The 21,059-nt window shown below is 32.4% G+C and overlaps 2 protein-coding genes across 8 annotated transcripts in view; one reads left to right on the plus strand and one right to left on the minus strand.

The window, feature by feature from the left end:
* LOC126859155 (GPI transamidase component PIG-S) overlaps nucleotides 1-8,459 on the plus strand; it is a 60,288-nt gene extending 51,829 nt beyond the window's left edge. Inside the window, exons 3-10 of the mRNA XM_050610188.1 lie at nucleotides 978-1,208; nucleotides 3,923-4,120; nucleotides 4,373-4,591; nucleotides 4,775-4,963; nucleotides 5,021-5,159; nucleotides 5,676-5,823; nucleotides 5,975-6,321; nucleotides 7,761-8,459. Coding sequence (XP_050466145.1) covers nucleotides 978-1,208; nucleotides 3,923-4,120; nucleotides 4,373-4,591; nucleotides 4,775-4,963; nucleotides 5,021-5,159; nucleotides 5,676-5,823; nucleotides 5,975-6,321; nucleotides 7,761-7,848 — 1,559 coding nt within the window. The 3' untranslated portion in view covers nucleotides 7,849-8,459. The remainder of the gene's footprint in view (nucleotides 1-977; nucleotides 1,209-3,922; nucleotides 4,121-4,372; nucleotides 4,592-4,774; nucleotides 4,964-5,020; nucleotides 5,160-5,675; nucleotides 5,824-5,974; nucleotides 6,322-7,760) is intronic.
* On the minus strand, nucleotides 7,645-16,852 carry LOC126859153 (uncharacterized). 7 transcript variants are annotated; one of them, XM_050610186.1, is made up of 15 exons: nucleotides 15,344-16,852; nucleotides 15,143-15,215; nucleotides 14,800-14,947; nucleotides 14,552-14,712; nucleotides 12,161-12,237; nucleotides 11,976-12,085; nucleotides 11,690-11,904; nucleotides 11,497-11,605; nucleotides 11,318-11,421; nucleotides 11,148-11,211; nucleotides 10,995-11,073; nucleotides 10,776-10,913; nucleotides 10,401-10,506; nucleotides 10,102-10,330; nucleotides 7,645-9,847 (listed from the first exon to the last, which is right to left on the minus strand). In XM_050610186.1, exons 4-15 carry the CDS (start codon nucleotides 14,692-14,694, stop codon nucleotides 9,707-9,709), a joined length of 1,515 nt encoding a protein of 504 aa, XP_050466143.1. In that variant the 5' UTR covers nucleotides 14,695-14,712; nucleotides 14,800-14,947; nucleotides 15,143-15,215; nucleotides 15,344-16,852; the 3' UTR covers nucleotides 7,645-9,706. The 7 variants fall into 7 exon arrangements, with proteins under 7 accessions (XP_050466143.1, XP_050466138.1, XP_050466141.1 ...); XM_050610181.1 differs by having other exon boundaries at nucleotides 10,686-10,913; nucleotides 16,072-16,851; XM_050610184.1 differs by having other exon boundaries at nucleotides 10,686-10,913; nucleotides 15,669-16,851.
* Nucleotides 16,853-21,059: the final 4,207 nt, after the last annotated feature.

The following is a 21,059-nucleotide window of genomic DNA, read 5'->3' on the forward strand; positions in this document are numbered from 1 at the left end:
ATCAATTTTCTAGCCGTTATCTTGCTCTGACTTTAACCGTGTTTTTCTCAAAAGCATTTTCCGCTAGTTTTGCCGCGATAATTCAAGAACAGCTGAAAATTTCAACTTATTATTTGTTTTTAAATTAAAGATAAAGATGTACTGAACCTAAGTCTGCACATAAAAATTAATTTTTTAATACTTTTTAACAATAAATAACTTGAATTTTTTGAAGTTTTTGGTTACCATTGTTCTAATTTTGATGATTTTTTACAAAATTTAGGTTCAGTCTATAGAAGAGGATTTTACGAATAAAATGACGCTAAAAACATCGAAAAATTCCAAAATTCTTTGTTTACTCGGAATCGCGGCAAGAAAATAGCAATACGCAAGTCGTGCGGTTGCCTTTAGATATAAATATTTTCCTTAATTATTAATATTTTTGAAAATTCTAACATTTGTTTTGTTTATTAAAAATGCATAAAAAACTTGCAAAAAAAAATTGTATATCTTTATTTGTTTGTCTACAATCGTCATTTAAATTTTGCCCAATTTTTGACTATTGAAATCTTTTTAGTCACCTTAACACAATCTTATGGCGAATGTTCCAATTGTACAACTTTTCATATCCGCGCATTGGAGACTGCCGATGATGCCGCAGAATCTTAAATAAAATTTTATATATTTCGACTTTTGCATCATATTATCTCAGTTTACGATGTAGAAAAAAAAATAAAGATACTTTCATTAGAATTCAAACCCAAGTTATCGATTAAGCTTATTAAAAATATGATTCAGCCGTTATTGAGATCCGATAATCTAAGGTATTCATAACTGGTCGACTCGTATAGATATATGCCTCACTGTTTTACATGAACTTTTCACATGAAAGGGATGAAAAATTACCATGTTTCTTCTGCATTTTATTTTTTTATATAGATATTTATATACATTTAAAACTTACACATGTTGATAATTATATTGTGTTTTCTGTACAGAGAAGTATAGAGTGTACGCAAGTGTATCATTCGCAATGCTGCTATTAGGAATCGGCATTCCCCTTTGGTGGCACACCACGGCGGTGCCTCGTGTTGCACTTCCCTACACCGGAATCGACGAGCTATCACAGCTGGACATCAGGATTACCACGAAGATTACGCTCGCAGCGTTCTCGCACGCTCGTGCGGAATTGCTCGTACGTGAAATCAGAAATGCGTTTATGAATGCTGGTGAGCGACAATAAAATATTCATTGATACATAGCATTATCTAAGGAGAGAGATTACATTGACGAAGAGATGGTTCACAAGACTCTATTCGTAATCACATTGATTAATGTTAAAGTAAACAATCATATGAATTCTTTTCTTGCAATATATACAAAGCCTCTGCAGACTATAGGAGATATTGTTTTAATAATAGATTTGTTGGCTAATTTGAAAATAAATAAATTTAAGAAGATCATAATTTTTGGCAAATTTCCAATTTGTTTCATAGTACATGTTATCATTAAACCTTAAATTGAAATTCTATTGAAATAAACTTCATAAGAAATTAATTGAAGAATATAGATTTGTTAATTTATTTTTAAATACACAAAATTTTGTAATGCTTTTTTTTCAATCGCTCATAATTCGGACATTATTGATATCATGGCATTTGTGCTTGAAAAAAATTGTCTTCAAATTGTTTCTAGAGAATCTATTAGTAAAAGAAAAATCCGGTGCTTTTTAGATATTCTGTATATATACGTCCAGAAATATACTATTATTCACATATATAAAATAGATTGATAAAAATAATTGTTTTCATCCTGTATTAATAAATATACATAATAACTTAATGCATCTTAATTTTCAGCGAAATAAATCTTATAACAATATTTATCAAGATTTACATCTTTCCTTATTAATTCATAAATTGAAATTAAAGTTTTTAATATATTTTATTAATCTATAATTAATTAATCGGTACCTAAAAAACCAATTTTTTTTAACATATAATGTAAAAAAAAGATTCACATAATTTTTTACTTCTGTGATGCCATAATACAATATGGTTGTAGCAAAGATTCGGATTTTAACAATTCGATATCATTGTTATGCACGTATGATCGCTTGAGCGATTTGATGACAACTTTGCGTGTTTGTGGATATCGAATGTGATTCGAATCTTAGCAATTGACACTGACCCGGATATGCCTATTGTGACTGGAAAAATAAACAAGGACGTTTGATCCATCTAAAGATACGAGCACGTATGGATTAGTTAAAGATTGGCAGAGATCTATGTCATAATCTTACGATTGCGACGCCACAATCGAGAAAATAAGTATCTATTTACGTCTATATTATAAAATATAGTCTTTTGATAAAATAAAAGTGAAAATAAGTCGAAAACAAAAGATAATATTTTGTTTAAAAATATTAAGTTATAAATATTAATAAACCATCGATATAAAGAGAATAGTAATTAATTAATATTTAATACAATTTATAATAAAATATAATTAACACGATTCAAGTTATACATGTATATGTATACGTATACATATATGGTTGTAGTAAAGGAACCTCACGAATTCGAAAATTCTGATTTTAATGACTATACACACATGTAGGGAAGATAAATAATATGAATTTCTAGTTGCGGCCTAAAAACGATTCTAAGGGGTGTAAGAAAATCGAGTTGCACGCTATAGGATCCACAGCGCTGCAACGTCGCACAAAAGAGTGACGATGAAGGAGTTAATGCCCGCGCAGGCATTTGAGATTAGAGATTAGTTAAACAGTAATTTTAACATAGAATTTGATAGATTTTATTACGTATTTTATGTTATATTTCTTATATATTTCTTACAAGGATGAAATCATCTTTCATATGTAGAACGGCTTTTTTTTCGATATATCTCGAAAATTATTTGAGATATCCAAAAATGTTTTATACAAAAATTTTATAGAAAAACAATTCTATTTAACTACATTAATAAATCTTCGAAAAAATAATTTTTTTGTACATACATACATACGTACATACGTACATACATACATACATATGTGTGCGTGCGTGTATATATAGTATATATATATATATATATATATATATATATATATATATATATACAGGGTGTCCGATAATTCGCGGATTACCCTTTAAGGGAAGGTGTTATTCTGAATAGAAAAGTCCTGTACCATTTTGTAATTTTCTCAATATTTAAGAAAATATTAATTTTAAAAGATCAGCCAACGAAGTGCCGCGAAAAGCTCGCGGCGTGAAGATGCCTCCTACTGTCAATTGATACTCGGTCCGCGGCGAAGCAATGGGAGGAGCAGTTTGTGAGCATGCTTCGCTATGGCAACCGAAAAAAATACACACATAATGCGCGCTCCGTTTTATGTATGTGATCTTTTCATTATGTATGTAATTCTTTCGGTTGCCATAGCGAAGCACGCTCGCAAACCGCTCCTTCCATTGCTTCGTCGCGGACCGAGTATCAATTAACAATGGGAGGCATCTTCGCGAGCTTTTCGCGGCACTTCGTTGGCTGATCTTTTAAAATTAATATTTTTTTAAATATTGAGAAAATCACAAAATGGTACAGGACTTTTCTATTCAGAATAACACCCTCTACCTTCCCTTAAAGGGTGATCCGCGAATTATTGGACACCCTGTATATATATATATATATATATATATATATATATATATATATGTTTGTTTACGTATGTTTATTTATAGATTACATAGTTTAAAAAAAAACAAAAAAGATTATTCCCCTTTTTTGGTAAAAGAAACTTATTCCCTTGGTAAAGGAAAAGTCTTCTGCTGAGATGTCTTATAGTTTGTATCTCGATTTAACTTGTCTAAAGGAATCGATATTTATTGACATTGAAAGCATTTACTTTACTTCGCTTTTCGTTCTGATTTTAATTTGCGATTTTTAGAAATCTACCAATTGGATGTGAAGTACCAAGTTATCTCTAACAATCTGCTGGCCTACGCCTTTACATATCACGAGCTCGAGAAGGTGGCTTCGACTTTCGATTTGGATGTGGGTGGTTTGTTGCTATTAGAAGCGACAAATCTAAATGATGCCGTTCTAGTCGGTTCAAACAGAACGCTATATTTCTCTACCAAAACCAGTAAGCCGATCGGAAACAGTTCAATTGCATCTACTTGAGATCATGTCAGCTTATTAATCGCAACGATGATAATTTCAAAACAGTCGAGAAACGCATGTTTTGATTCGCATAACACAGAGCTATTGTCAACATATTTATGACAGAGACATATTCTTTTATTAACATTATATTGTCTTATATCTTATACTCTATATATATATATATATATATATATATATATATATATATATATGTGTGTATAATCATTTCTAGGTGCTTCTAAATTGGTGCAAGTATTGTCGGAATGGATTCTTCATGACAAATCATTGGCACTGACAAAGAACGCGCTTGCCGAACCCACCATGTATAGCTTGGATGAGGAGAATAGAAGACGATTCCCAATCAGTTCGGCATACGACGTTCTAATCACCTTAGTTAATCCTGATCCCGAGAAGCTGAAGATCGATTGGGACTTAAGGATAGTGACTGAAGGTATCAACATTATTACAATATATACATTATTAAAATAATTAATTACGTTATAAAAAATTTATTAAACTTTATTATTTATTAAACTTTATGTATTATTATTAAATACCGACTTTAATCTTTAATTAAGAAGATATAGTACAATTCATTAAAAGAGACTAGAATTTAATTTTTTTTTTGTCGTAGAATATATACAGCCGTTTCTAGACGAACTGTCCATCTTGAGTAATTTCTCGGTCAAGTCGCAGTGGCTTTATCTGCTGCCATTAGATGTGAATCCCAGACGCGTGCCTGATAGCAGCCCGAGCCGCAGGCATTTCGCCTTACGCGAGAGCGTCTTGCCACAGCTGGTGACGCCATTGGAGAAAAAATTAGGTACGTAACGCATATATAAAGAATCACGTGTACCAAGCATTTCTGACTGAATTTTAGCGTCACAGGTCAGTCTTCATCCGTGCATTAACTTGGTCATCTATGCAGTACCATGCAGTAGCGCGCCACTGCATATCTACACTCGCAGCGGACATAAGTCGCGAACAGACAGTAATGTAGAAGCCTTCCTCTCTCCGAGGTATTTTCTTCGCTTCCGGGCAGTTTATTTTATTTCATCGTAATTGTGTTCTCTTATTTTTATTTTAAGTGCATGAACATTACGATAGGACTGTTTATGTCTATGATTACCGTGTTTATTAATTTTTCAAAAATATGCAATTATTAATATTATTAATTAATATTATATACAGGGGCGAAAAAGTTTGGTCTCTCGCGTATCTCTCTCGTCGCGAGGCCAAACTTTTCGTTGCCGTGCGACACTATGAAGCTCGGCGCTGTCACGCCTAAACTGTACGTCCCATAGTCTAGTCGCGCGATAGCCGCGCGAAACGCGTGCTTATTCGCCAATATTTTTAAATTAATATTTCATTAATTATTGCGAAAATTGCAAAATGGTAAAGGACTTTTCTGTTTAGTTTACTGTTCTCTACCCGCTCACGAGCGTTGGCACAATCTTTGTAGGACACTCTGTATAATATTTTAATATATTAATATTAGTTAATTTTCATCATTGATATCGTATTAATGAACATAGGTGGGGTGGCGTGGTTTTGATTAACCCACCATCAAAAGCTTGCGAAGATACGCGGGAGAATGAAACCGTCATTATTGTTCCCGAGGAGACCGCTGTAGTAGGCACGTTCTTAGCACAGCTCAGATTATTGTTGGGCATCTCTGAAAGGGTAACTTCTAATAAATAAAAACTCTTATTAAATTAAGTTTTCTCGAGCAATTGCTTTCATTAATTTTTAATTGCAGAGAGAGAGAGAGAGAGAGAGAGAGAGAGAGAGAATATAAAATAGAATAATCATGACATACATAAACTATTCGCAGAAACCCATCGATGAAGTCACGACGGTGCCGTTGGTGGGGCTAAAATCGCGCGACTGGGAAATCGATTCTTTACTGAGGTTTCGCACCGTCGAACAATTGACCTCGGCGAAACTAACTCTGCAGTCATTGGCACGGCTGTTGAAGGAGATCAGCAACATCGTTATCTCGGACGTAGTCGGGAACAGGATTAAGACTGCACTCGAGCTGGTGCACGAATCCGCAAAATATCTTCGAAATGGCGATCTCGAACGAAGCTTCATTCTCAGCAAGGAAGCCTTTGTCACTGCCGAAGCGGCTTTCTCTGACCCGACACTTTTGGCGCTCCTCTACTTTCCGGAAGATCAAAAGTAAGTGCGAAATTTTTATCTTAAAAAAAAAAACAAAAAAAAAACAGGGTGTCTACCTCCTGGAAAAAAAAAACATGAAAAACCTAAAATTCTCAAGGAATATTTTTTTCTGGAGAAATCAAAGAATTCTCATGGAATTTTAATGGAACTCAGAGAATTTTAAAAAATTTTCTTTTTGATAATTTTGTGAGCAGTATAAGAGACAATCTGCCGATTGTGACTTATGTCTTTAAAATATATTAAAATCATATACCTGTCTTTATTATATATTCAATGTCTTAACAAAATATTGAATATGTAGTACGTTTTTTTTATTTTAATTTTTAGTAATAAAAAATGAAAATGTTATAAAAGCTAAATATTTTTAACAAAAACTATTCATTTCTTTCAATACATTTGCAATACAAATCTAACTCTTGAATCTTAAATGATTTTGTGTTTTTCCTTATGTTTTTCGTATGAGTGAAAAACATTAGAAAACGTGTACAATAAAAAAAATTAAGAAAGAACACCAAAAATATCTTTAAAATATTTTCTTTACCTGGAATTTTGAACAAAAATACCTGGAAGATCAGGGAATTTTTAGAGAATTATTTTAGATCTTAGTAGACACCCTGAAAAAAAGAACAAATAAAAAAAAACAATTTCCATATTTCATAAATTCTTATAGTTAAAAAATAGAAACGGAATTGTTAGTTGAAGAAAAAATATAATACTGCTATTGTGCGCAATTTGGAAGAGAAGGAACGAAATATTACATATACAGGATGTCCTAAATATGTGCGAAAAAATTCAAAAGATATCTTGGATAATTTTTTGAAAAAAATGTTTATATACGTCGATGCTTTAAACGGCTTAGTTTTTCAGGGTATATCTTAATCATTGCATAAGCAAAATCTCAATCTTGGCCCTTTCGATCCCCAAAATTGAATCCCTCGGATTTTTTCTTTTTTCTGGAATTATCTTACAATTAAATCCTTAGTTTATAGCATTTTGATTGAAATATTAAAGATTTAAGAAATCGCATAATTGCATTATGCAAAACAATCCGAAATACATTTGGTATTTTTTAATGTATTCGTCAATCGATGAGGAGGAAAACAAATTCATATATCATGACTGAAAATGGTCATTTCTAAGAATTCCTATAATTTTAATTTTTTGTCAAAATATATTTTTTGAAATTTTTTTTAGCTCTTGAAAACCCTGTAACTCTCGAAAACAATGCCATTGAGGACATTAGAGTATATGAATTTTTCTTTAATAAAATAATCCAAGGACCTTGTACGAAATTTTTCGCACATGTTTAGGAACACAGTATAATTAATATTTTTCTATAAAAGTTTATTTGTTATTCCCAGATTTTATTTTGTACAAAATTAATAAGAGGCACATTCATGGAAAAGAGAGTAAGAGATAATTTTGTGATAATGTTACAGATATGCAGTGTATATTCCCTTGTTTCTTCCGGCGATGATACCGGTGTTGTTATCACTTAAGAATATACGAAGATATTACTTCCTCTAGAAGAGTAACAAGATAAGGACGGGCTGTAGAGAAAATAAAAATGATAAGGATAGTAAACCAAAGATCGAATATGAAATGATAATGCATTTATCTGATCGATAAGACATGATTACGTGTATACAATCGAATGCGATTCAATATTATTTCTTGATCAAAAGATAATGTATAGCAATAATAGACATGTAATTTCATACGTTTCTTATAGTTTATATATATCAAGTTTCGTGCAGTGACTGTTTATCGCAAGAAAAAGCTATTATCTGTTTTCTTTATTATTCATTGCGCATAGTAAAAAGAATGTGTGGCTATCGTATTTCGAGTATCGATCGAGTCATATTACATAATGTTAGACGCTTAAAGACGGTTGTTGTCCATAGATGGTATCGTGTAATGATCATTAAGTACCACAATAGAGTTGTAAGAATTTTTATTCACTGCCGGCAATAATTTCGCATCGAATATTCTCTCGCGAAAGAAAATAAGTGAAAGGAAAATTTATGAAGAAAACGCTAATAACTCTGTTTTATTCTGTTTGAAGAGGCAATGATTCGATGAAATGAATGTATGAAGTCACATATGTGCGAAAATATAATAAACAATTTCTTGAGCCACTTCTTTTTTTTTCATTCAAACGATAAAATCTCTCAGCAAGATCTCGAACGATCCGGAGGCATTAAATAACTGAACATTTCGTTTTCATTCTCTCTCTCTCTCTCTCTTCCCCCCTCCACCCTTCTCTCTCTCTCATTCACCACTCATTCATTCGTAAGTATATCGATTCGGACGAGGTTGTAGGCTAATTTATTGAAATTCTCGCCATCGATTGAATTTCATGTTTATGCGTACAGTGCACATCGACACGCATACACTCGGTCAAAATATGCACGTACGCAAGCATAAGCAAACCCCGCAAGACATCTTTCCTCTCGCATACTCTTTCCGATCAGATTTCGAAAGTTAATAATCGATTAGATCATTAGAAACAAACGTTGTTTTATGTATGTGTATCAACTCAATCCTCAACCACATTACCAAAAAGTTACAAAAAAAAATTGCGAACATTAAGTTACTATAAAAAGAAAAAGGGAAAAGAAAAAAAAAACGAACGAGAGGAAAAATGGTATATGTCCATCTACCGTGAGAGACCGATCTTTTTTTTTACTAATTTCTATAACAAAAGATTCAATGTCATTCAATAAAGAGAAGAACATAGTAATAAAAACACTAAAAAGAACAATAATAAAACAATTAGCTGCTCGATATATTTAGCTAGTATAAAATACGTGTGTGTGTATGTATGTATATAAACACCCTTTAAAAAAAAATTTTTTTAATTGTGTATTTGACCTATAAAGTAAAAATAATTGCTCAAGAAATGTCTTGTGCTCATAATAAATAGTAATAATAATAAAAATAAATGTGGAATATCTTGATGGAAATAAAAGATCTTGACTGCTTATGTTTTAACTTTGTCAAGAATTTAAAAATATATAATAATAATACACAGACGAACGATATCTCGTTAAAGATGTAAATAGCATGAGAGCTATCGAAATGATAATGATAAAATGATAATGATAAGATACATCATAAGGAGAATCTCTTGTATAGGCCAATAATAACACCAGTTACTACGAATAGGGTCACCCTTAATAGGAATAATAATGGCAATGCAAGCATCATCATCATCATCATCATCATCATCATCATCATCATCATCATTATACCTATGATATGTACCATAGTGTGGATCTCAAATGGTAGCTGGACATTATTAAAAGTAAAAATAAATTAGTCATCGAACCGTGAAGCTTATTTGTACGAAAATAATAGAAAAAAATAGTAAAGAGCAATTAAGTCAACAAGGATTTTGAACTAATTGTATCGCGTGTTGCAAAGCATCTGCGATATTCTGAAAAACAGGTACACCTTCACGCGTCGCATAATCCGACAGGTACATCCTCCCCCGGTTGTAATCTTTTCTGGCTTGTTCAGTCAACTAAATCAACAAACAAAAACATATTACATTTCTATTATAAAAAAGAAAATGTTGAAAAAATGTTTATATATTGTACATCATCATACATGATTTACTCGAAATAATATTCTCTTGAAGTTTAATTCTTCAAAGTATTCTTTTATCCTAAATAATATAAGTTAATTCTATATTCAGTTATATTTGTTAAGATATTTTGATGAATTCTATATTTAGTTACTGCTGACATATATTAATATTCAATATATCAATCGTACTTTTTCACCAGACACGATCGAATCCTCGGGAAGAGTCTGAACACAAAGGACAAGCTTAGCACGCAGTCCAATCAAATGAGCTGCCAACGCCATAATGGCAATACCGCGCGAATGTTGCGGCACTATCAGCAGGATTAGCCGCGAATTCTTCATCTTTTGTAATTCTTGTGGTAATACTCTTACGTTGTACTCGTTCAGACTTGATCGATACAGAGATAATCTCATCGACCTATAAGGGGATCATTTGAATGAAATGCCATTCGTTAACTATAAATAGATAATCGAAAGTCGATACTCACTCTATCAGCGGCACTGCAGAAGATTCCAACCAAAACAGATCTTTATTGACCACGCCGATATAAATATCTCTCTTCTCGGACTCTTGTGCGAAGGAGTTGGTCCAATCTGAAAATATTCGAGTTGATTACAGTTTTTTACTTTACGAGATATGTGAAATCAACTACGTGTTCAATTATAATTACATTTGAAGAGTGACATGATAAAGAATTTAGATGAAGTATAGGAATTGTATATATTAAGTGCCAGAGATCGTGAGGAAAATTTGATCGAAAAATTAGAAATACCTAGAAAATGATTAAAAGGATGTACAATAGCTCGGCGTAGAAAATTTGAAGCCTTCCTACAAAATATATTCCATACTGAAGGTATCTCACTTTCACAAGAAACGCCATTACTCTTCGTTCGTGTCCACGACGACTCGCTGGCCAGAGCACAGAACTGCTCGAAATTGATTCGAAATTTTGTCGGATCGCCGTTCGTCGGAAATCCGTTTATCAATGTCCTGTACATTTCTGCGAGATAAACATGTTATTTATTTATTTTTTTCATGAATCAGAACACAAGTCGTCAAATCTGATATATGAATATATTACCGGATTTATTCACAGTGTTGAGCAAATCTGAGAAAGGCATATTGTTGCACACTGTGTTCGACTGCAATGTCGCCCAAGCCTGGAAATGAAGAAAAACGTGTGTTGCCATCAATGAATTTTTTAAACTTTTCTCGCGCACATAAATATACATACTTCTCCCAACTTCACCGTTCCGCTATCATCAACATTCATAGATTTGAAAATCTCTCGCAATGTTCTAAAATATAGACAAAATTTTTTTGCAAATGCTCTCTTATTCTATTTTGTTTCATATGTATAAACGACTATATGTAATTGATTTTTCAAAATCGGCAGAAACTTACACTGCATCCATCCTATTCTGAGTAAGAGAGATTCTTATAGGTCTGATGCCATCTTCAGTATATAAATCCGTACAATCCTGCACATTGATCTCTTCGCGTAACATCTGTGTATACATATAATATACATGTATCAATCATTATTATCCTGTATAATTTGTTTGTTAATTAGAAGCCATTACCTTGGATGTGCAATGAAGGGCAACTGAAACGCTCTCGAATATCGGTATCCTTTTCTTCTCCATTAGATATTGAAGTACCAGCAATCCATTCATCAAATCATAATATTCTCTAAGAATAAAAAAATAATGAAACATGTAAGATGAAGAAAACTATGGCAGAATGTTTTTATTAATTAATCGCTAGTTAATATACTGAGTAGAAACGGTCTCCCCGAGTATAGTTTGCCCCTGTCGATACGGATAAATGACGAGCACCAGGGACTCGCTGCGCGTAGCTGCTAGTTGAGCCGCTTCAATGATACCCGCGCTGTTGCGCGTCTGGTTGTCGATAACGAATAGCAAGACCCGCGCCGTCTGCTTCGCCTCGTACTCCTGAGCTATCAACTCTGGACCCCATTGCGACACTTGCTGTGATACAGAATCCAATTATGATATCTTGTGCGCGAGGGCGAAGAGGACGACGATAGTGAGCAACCTACAGGATTGTAGTAAGTAATTCCGAGGTTCTGAAGGGTCGGGATCGCTATATCTGATCTCCAGGTGGTTGGATTGCAAGACCCGCCCAAAAATACCTCATATGCCATCCTCTCTAAGTGATCGATTGATAAATAAATAATAATTGATGTAGGACTTGTCGAGACAATCAGTTTATTTGCTAACTTACTTGAACCAGTTTTGTGATTGGTGTCCTTTCCATCACCGTGTAATGAGCGAGAAGCGCTCATAGGAACAGCTGCCGTTCTAGAGATATACAAGAATAGACACATGTAATACGACAATTCCAGATTTTGCATGCTGATCCAGTATTATCACACTCGATACTAATAGTAGCGACTATTATGTATGTGATAGGATTTGATATTTGAAAGTGCAATTGATGTCTGTACATTCGGCACGCACGCACGCACGCACGCACGCACGCACGCACGCACGCACGCACGCACGCACGCACGCACGCACGCACGCACGCACGCACGCACGCACGCACGCACGCACGCACGCACGCACGCACGCACGCACGCACGCACGCACGCACGCACGCACGCACATACGCATCGCACATATATATATATATATATATATATATATATATATATATATATATATATATATATATATATATATATACAGGGTGTCCCTAAACTGGCAACAAATATTTTCATCACCCATTCTAACATTTTAAGACGAAAATTCTAAGATGAAAATGTCGAAGCTACAGTAATTTTTAAATGGGAAAAATTTAAAGATCATGAACAACAGGGCTAGAATTTCGCATGCTCAGGGATGACAAAATGGCCAATGGTAAAGGTGCTTCCATGAACCGAATATCTTTGAAACAATTATTGTAAAAATATTCAAGATTTTTTTATTAAGAATTTATTTCTGCTTATTCATAAGGAATCATAAGAAGAATTAAAATATTTTTATTCAATAGTTTAATATACCGATATTGATATATGTCGATTGTTCCCACAATGAAATTAGTCAAGATAGCTAAATATGATAGTTGACACATATCAGTATATTGGCTATCACTGAAGGCGCGAAATTCTGGTCCTGTCATTTGGGATCAATAATAACTCTTTTATTAAGCGTTATGATAAAAAGCGTTATGATCTTCTACTTAACAATTTTCATAAAACAGTTGCATAATAAAAGTTATAAAATTTATACTTATGCTTATACTTTTTATATTTATACTTATACTTATTTATAAAATTTATATATATATATATATATATATATATATATATATATATATATAAGTTGAGTCAAAACTTTATATATTAGATTAGAAATAATTTTTCTTTACAATTTTTTGCGATTTTAGCTATTGCTGCTAGGAATAAATTTTATAACTTTTATTATACAACTGTTTTATGAAAATTGTTAAGTAGATCATTATAAGATTTTGAAAGACGAGTAGGTTAATAATATTAATAATATAATTAATATTCAGATTCATCATTTGTAGTTTTCATTCAAAATAAAAAATGGTAGTTATGCTGGATCATTTATGATTCATCTTGTATAGCAGGAAAAATATATCGATTATATAATTGTCAAATAAAATTTCATCAGAGTGTGGTAATAGATACGCTAGATCGTAGCATCAATAATCGGTTTTTTCTGTTTCTTTTTTAGCTGGACGTACTTCCATGTATCAAATAATTTTGCAACAATTAACATTGCGTTGCGTTTCATCATTGTTTTAAGACATTTTCCCATTATAATCATAATCAAATGCTCAATATTTTCGCCTGAAACATACAGATCTCCGTTCACCCGATAATCGCGTGTACAAAAAAATTATATACAGGGTGTCTACTCAAATTCTATAAAAAAATTTTCCTGAAACTTCCCTGATTTTTCAGATATTTTTGTTCAACATTGATAAAAAGAATATTTTAAATACTTTTTGATGCAATTTTCTAAAATAGGTTTTTTTATTGTACGCGTTTTTTAATACTTTTCATTCAAACAAAAGAAAATTACAAAGCCACTTAAGTTTCAAGTGCTAGATTTACAAATGTACTAAATGTACTAAAAATAAAATTGAACAGCTTTTGTTAAGATACAATTTTCTAACTTTTTCATAACATTTTTATTTTTTACCACTTAAAATTAAAATAACGAATATGTATTGCATATTTAATATTTTGTTAAGATAGCTATTGAATATATATAAACAGAGAGATATATATTTATAATATATTTTAAACACAATTCACAATATGGCTTATTGGTAAATTATCTATTGCTTACAATATAAGAGCAAAATTATCAAAAAGAATTTTTCAAAAATTTGCTAAACCCCAAAATTTCATGATAATCTCCTGATTTTTCTAGGTATAAAAAGATTCCCTAAGAATTCCAGATTTTCCATGTTTTTCCAGAGAATAGACACTCTGATATTATATGTTCTAGTGTGAGTAATTTAACTTACAAGGAAAAAATAAAAACCCATTATACTGTACAAGGCAATACCTGGTGTTTTTGCAAAATATCTAGCAAAGTCAAACCTGTATGATAAATCATAAAGTTTTTATGTTACCCTCGCTCGCACAGACGTGCCAGTTCTGTGGCAAATATGCAGAATTCTTCTAACATTATACAGGCATCAGTACATTCAGGACAGTCCTTATCGTTGTACTGCAGCTTGTTGCACAGCTGCAAACAGTTTGGAAACAACAGCATCACGTATATTTTTCGTATCTGAAATTAGCAAGCAAATTCTCTATATTCTATGTTGACGATTAAATAGAAACTATATAAATGCAGATATAAAGTTTGTGCACTTACACAGGATACACAGGTGACTATTAAATTTACGCTTAGTCGAGATCTGATGATAAATATTCCTCATCATTTAAAACTATACAATCGATTTAAATTTTTGCAGAAATATGAATGTATCTACAAATTTTTTGATTTGAACATTTGCATTCTCCTATAAGAAAAGATACAAAATATTAATTTTTATTTTAACTAAAAAATATCTCATCAAATATAAAATATATATATATATATATATATATATATATATATATATATATATATATACACACACACACATACATTCATCTCTGACATAATGCAACAAATAATTGAGGTATTCTTTTTTCTCTATGACAATTATACTAACCTTGATGATATTTTTGTCAAACATGCTAGTGTATTAACGATTCACTCTCGTATCTTCATATCAAGAGTTTCACCTAAGAATAAAACACAAAGAAAACCTTTAACTCTCTGTTTGAATTGAAGTTTATCATTTATATATATTGTGACATTAACAACGTTACAGGTGACTTAATAAAACCCAATAGGAACATGATTGACTCACTTTAGTCATATGGTAATATATCTCGATTACTCACTAATATTCCCAAGAAATACATACTGTCACTCAATCAATTTCCCGCAATTTCCAATTAACAAAACGTTAAAATCACATGATTAACTTGTGTAGTATTTAAAAAAAAAGTATCTATGCGCAAAACATGTCGGGAAGAAAAAGACGAACGTAAGGAAAGACAAATGCGAAGCATCCGTCAACAAATCGCAGGCACAACAAATCGCATTTCGAAGTCACAGTTACACACGCACGCATCACGTACGCGCGCGCGCGCGCGTGCGCGCACACACATGCACACACACAATGTACGCACCACGTAACCACCTTATACGTGTCGTTTCCTCTCTTTCGAAAACGCGGAATCGATGAGATTTGTATGCCAATTTAAAAATTTGTATCATTAAATTTCTGTCACAAAATATTACGCTCGGAACTGATAAGACATTTTATCGCTAGACGTTTTGTACATCCTTGTACTTGCTCGAGAGACGATTCGTCTTGAAATCCTGAGTTAATTATTATTATTTTAATTAACTGCCGATTAAGCGAACTGTATCCGTCCATCCTTCCATAATGTTTGGAACTAACGATCTAGCGATTTTCGCGCTTTCCTCTCCCTCCTCTCTGTCTCTTCTGCTTTTCTTATCATCCTCGGATCTATCATCCTTGTCAGAAAGAAGCGCGCAAAATACTAAGCAAAGAGCAAACACACTAACCTTGATAGAGTTTCGGCGGCGTTTATGTACAAAGGACACACTGGAAAAAAGTCGAATGCATCCGACGCTCACTTTGTCTCTCTCTCTCTCTCTCTTTCTCTCAGTAAGCAGATCTATCTCTCTCGCGTGCGGAGAGCGCGTGGATAAACAACGCGCGAACGGAAAGAAAAATCAGCCCCGCCGCGCACTCCCGCTATTGCTCATACTTATTTATAAACCGTTATATTTAAAATGAAAGAGAGGCGCGCCGCGTGTCGTACGTGCATCGATCTGATGGCTGGAGAGGTGATATGGTGGTATAAGAAAAAGAGCTGACGGCGATCTATCAATCACATATCTTCGTCAGTCTGATGATTTGCGGCAGGTGATAACGAAGTCATCAAATTGCGCAAAAATAGTCTCCCCGAAGGAGGACGCGCATCCGAATATCACTCACAGTAAAATGTGTCAGCGAAAAATTTTCGCGTCTTCTCATATAATGATATATACCCCCTCCGAATTTTGACAGTAGAAACACTAGAAACTCTGTTTCTCTTCACGAGAACGTCGTCGTCGACGTTTCCAATACAACGTCCGAACACTAGAGAGAATGCGATTCAACTCGTTCAGGTCAGCGACGATGGTGTGGGCGACTTTTTATCGCTTGTTGTCTTTTCCGCGACGAAAAGGAGGTTGTGCATGCATGCGTGCGTGCGTGCGTGCGTGCGCGCGCACGCCCGTCCGTCATCTCCGCGCATACTCTCCCCGAATGGATTCAGGAGAATGACGTAAACCTCCAACAATGAAGCGTGATGTCACACACAGTACACAGTGAAGTTCGACATGGGCTACCGTGTCGTCGTTGTCGCTTCATGCGCATGCGTGAAAATCCGAGGACCTTGAATTTCGTAGCTGTCTCTATACTGTTCTGTCAGTATAACATACGCGCACTTAGCGAGCGCGTGTGGTCATGATGTCATCGTCCATCTCCATGAGATGAGGTGCGCCCGCGCGCTGCGATTCAAAAAATATTCCCGCATGGATAAAAACCATGGCAGATCGAGATATTTTTGATTGATATCATCATGAAACGGACAATCTACAAATTTTATCTCACGCGCGCGTAGAAATCGATACGAAAGTGTCGCTTTTTCATTCCAAATGATGTAAGCAAATAATACTTTTACAAAAGCGTTTACGTCGCGAGGATTGTCGTTTTCATTATTGCCACAGCATTATTTCAAGAAGAATTTAGAAAGAACAATAAAGAAATAATAAATTTTCAAGATAGTTTAATATGTTGAATGCGTTGGAGTTTTCTAAACATATTTTTAATTGTTATACAGGATTTAGCATTCGCGAGATAATCGCATCTTATGCGTATAATCGATATCAAAGATGAGAAAACGGCCAATAAAAAATCATACATGTGCAAAATAGTTCGAACCTATTTGAAATAGAAAATGCAAAATAGAACTTTATTTAAAAATGCAAAATGCAATGTTTTTTAGACATCCATTTAAAATGGGAAGTGGAAAATGAATATTTTTAAAATTTCTTTAAAATAGGTTTTTTTAAAATAAAAATGATTTTTTTTAAATATTTTTATTCTTATATTTATTTATATTTAAATTCTTATATTTTTTATTGCTTAATCTATTAAATAGATTCTATCTATTAAATTATATCTTATTATTTATTCTTATTTCTTACGTAAAATCGCGTCTGTATTTTAGCATTTCGTTCATATACAAAGTATCCTTTTAAATGATGTCTTCAAATGAATTAATTAATGTAAAAATACAAATAATTGTTTAATAAAAATACATTGTAAATAATTACATATTTTTTCTTAAAACAATTATTTTCTTTATACTAATTGATTTGTCTCATTATTCTGTACATAAAAGTATTACGATAAGATTATCGAAAATTAAATACGAGATATTTTATATTTTATATCAAAATATGTCAAGTTAAGATATAAAATAACTCAAAAAATACTTAATGAAAAAATATTTTATTATAATTTCTTGAAAAGCTCTCGAGATAAGCTACACGAATATGTAATAAAATATGAGGATTTTCATCTAAAAAAATTGATTTAGATCCAACATAAACCCCCGATCCAAAATCTAATAAAATGTAATAAAATCTATTGGCTTCATTTGAACCCTACAACTTTTATCTGAAACATTTTTCTCTAAAATGCATTTGTTTAAGAGATATTTGAGGTGATCATTTAAACGCCTTGTACATATATCGCCAGCATGAATGATGGTAAGTTAGGTACGCACACTGAAGTATTAGCCAGTAGTCTCTATGTGTCTGCATTAGTATCATATGTTAAGCTTATCATTTTTCACTATAACTAAATTAATAAACATATTCAATTTATCATTTATCTTACAATGAACAAGTGCAATACAATGTTGAAAAAAATATCTTGATTTATCGTTATTTAGAGCTGTTATAGATCTCGATTAAGTTTTTAATTTGCAAGAAATATGCATTTGAAATAAATAAAAGAAAATGAATAAAAACCAACAAATATTGCTCTACAAATTTTATTAATATTTAACATTAATAATATATTTATACCAAATAATCATTAAACATTTTTTTTACAAAATAATCGGCCATTTAATCGTTGCTGTATTTCGATTATCCCTCATTCCAGGCGTGTCCTATTTGCGCCTCAAGCTTTAGACTTGAGCGATTGTCGCAAGTCACGATGAAATTTCAATGCCTTAAGAATAGTCGCGATGACATCAGTCCGGTTTGTCGTCAGGTTCGGTGCGCGATTGTACTTAAGGCTCTTCTTCTCGTCTAAAAAGGCTTCCACGCGCGCGCTTGACAAGCTTTTTAGAATGTATTAAACACGCGAGCGAAGTAAAAGGGAGTCAGTTGGTCACCGTGCGCGATGTTTTTGATCAAATATGGTAAGGAAGTTAGAGTGTGACACGCTCAAGAATCCAAGTTTCGCGTGCGAACATGGGCATTTATATTTTTTGATCACTCGTCGAGATCTGATTTTGATCCAAAATTGATTTTCAAGAAATTATGTGTCAATAATATTATATTTGACAATAACAATAACAAAAGTTTAACTCGTATTATTAACAATAAAAAATAACGAAAAACAACAAATAAATAATAAAGGCCTATAACGAGCAGTAGTGTAATTATTTAAAACGACTGATTTTTATTAATACATGATATAACTTTGAAATATTTGCGGAACGGTGAAGTTGAGTGTTATTTATTTTCTTATATTATTATCATTAGTCATTAAATTATTATAGTTTGACCACGTTATAATAATGGGAACATAAAACGGACGACATACCACAACAATCTAGTGAGTGCCAAATAAATCAATTATGTTTAATTTTAAAAATGTCGCCAGTAAATAAATTAATAAACAAGTGTTTATACGACCAAACTGGCAATTTATTGTTTGATTATTATATCACGACGTTTCGACCATATGGTTTTGGTCCTTATCAAGTGAAACTGTTTCACTTGATAAGGACCAAAACCATATGGTCGAAACGTCGTGATATAATAATCAAACAATAAATTGCCAGTTTGGTCGTATAAACACTTGTTTATCAAATAAATCAATGATCACATCATATTCCAAATAATATGCGCTAACAAACAACTATTGCAAAAAATTTAGTATTTAATTAATTAACATCGTTAAGAACAAGGATTTTATTATTATAAATTAATCAATTAAATCAGCAGCGGTTAAAGAGGCACAAATAAGTGCCAAAACGTTCCACAAATATTTCAAAGTTAAATCACGTATTAATAAAGATTAGTCGTTTTAAATAAGTATACTATTGCTCGCTATAATATTATATTTATTTATTTATTTTTATTATTATATGGAAACAAAATCCTAACCTTTAATACAAAAAGAATGCATAATAATCAGCAGACCATGTGGACGGATCAAATAAATTAGAGAAGGTAACGATACAATAATTGCTTAAAAGTACTGGATTGCGCATGAAAGAAATTGAGACAATCTAAAAATTCATTCGCATCCGGCATAATCGATTTAAGGGCTTATGATATCCATAAGTCAATCGATGCGTGGAAGGAAGAAATTTCTCTAAGTGACTTGACCGGAACATTAAAATTTATTTGCTCTAATAGTTCATGACAATCAATGCGCCTCTTTAATAATTTACACAAGGATAATAATTATAATTAAGTTCTTCTATATTTTGCAAAGTTAATTAATAATTTAAGATTATTCAGTAAAATATCGTAATTAATATCGTGATTTGCATAATTGAACTTCCTACAAAAAAACTAACTTTGTGGAGGATACACAGTTGAATATATTTTAACAAGCGTACAGAGATAAAAAATTTTAACTACTCTACTAGACTAGGTCAAAAAGTAACCTCCGTATACTTAGTAAACAAATTTGATATTTATTATTTTTTATTATTGCAATTGTTTGGGAATCTTTTGAGCAAATTTAGGAATATATTCTCAGTTTAGGAAATAATAATTTGTTTATAATAAATGAAAATTAATTGAGCGTATAGTTAGCAGACATAATTTTTAAAAAATTCTTTTTTTATTTTAATCAACGTGAAATCATTTGGGAAACACGTCTGTAATGTTTCTAACGTTTAGGAAATAATAGTTTTTATTTTATAATAATTAATTTTCTATTAGCTAATAATCCGGAACCAGATACATAAGGTCAAATATGCAAAGCTAAATGGCTGGGATCCGATATAGTTTACATTGCTAATTGGCCAGTTGTTGGACTAGGATTCTGATTGGTCAATCTACTAAATTGGTCCATTATTTTCTTAAGGTGCCTTTTCACGCTGACGCTCGACACTCATTTTTAGCGTCAAAATAGTCATATCATTAAAATTGACGCTATATTGTGAAAAATGCATGAAAAGAGTCAATTTACAGCGTCAATTCTGGTCAACAGTATGGCTTAACGCTTATTGTTGAAGTTGAGAAAA

Source organism: Cataglyphis hispanica, chromosome 2, assembly GCF_021464435.1.
Source record: "Cataglyphis hispanica isolate Lineage 1 chromosome 2, ULB_Chis1_1.0, whole genome shotgun sequence".
Classification (NCBI taxonomy): Eukaryota; Metazoa; Arthropoda; class Insecta; order Hymenoptera; family Formicidae; genus Cataglyphis; species Cataglyphis hispanica.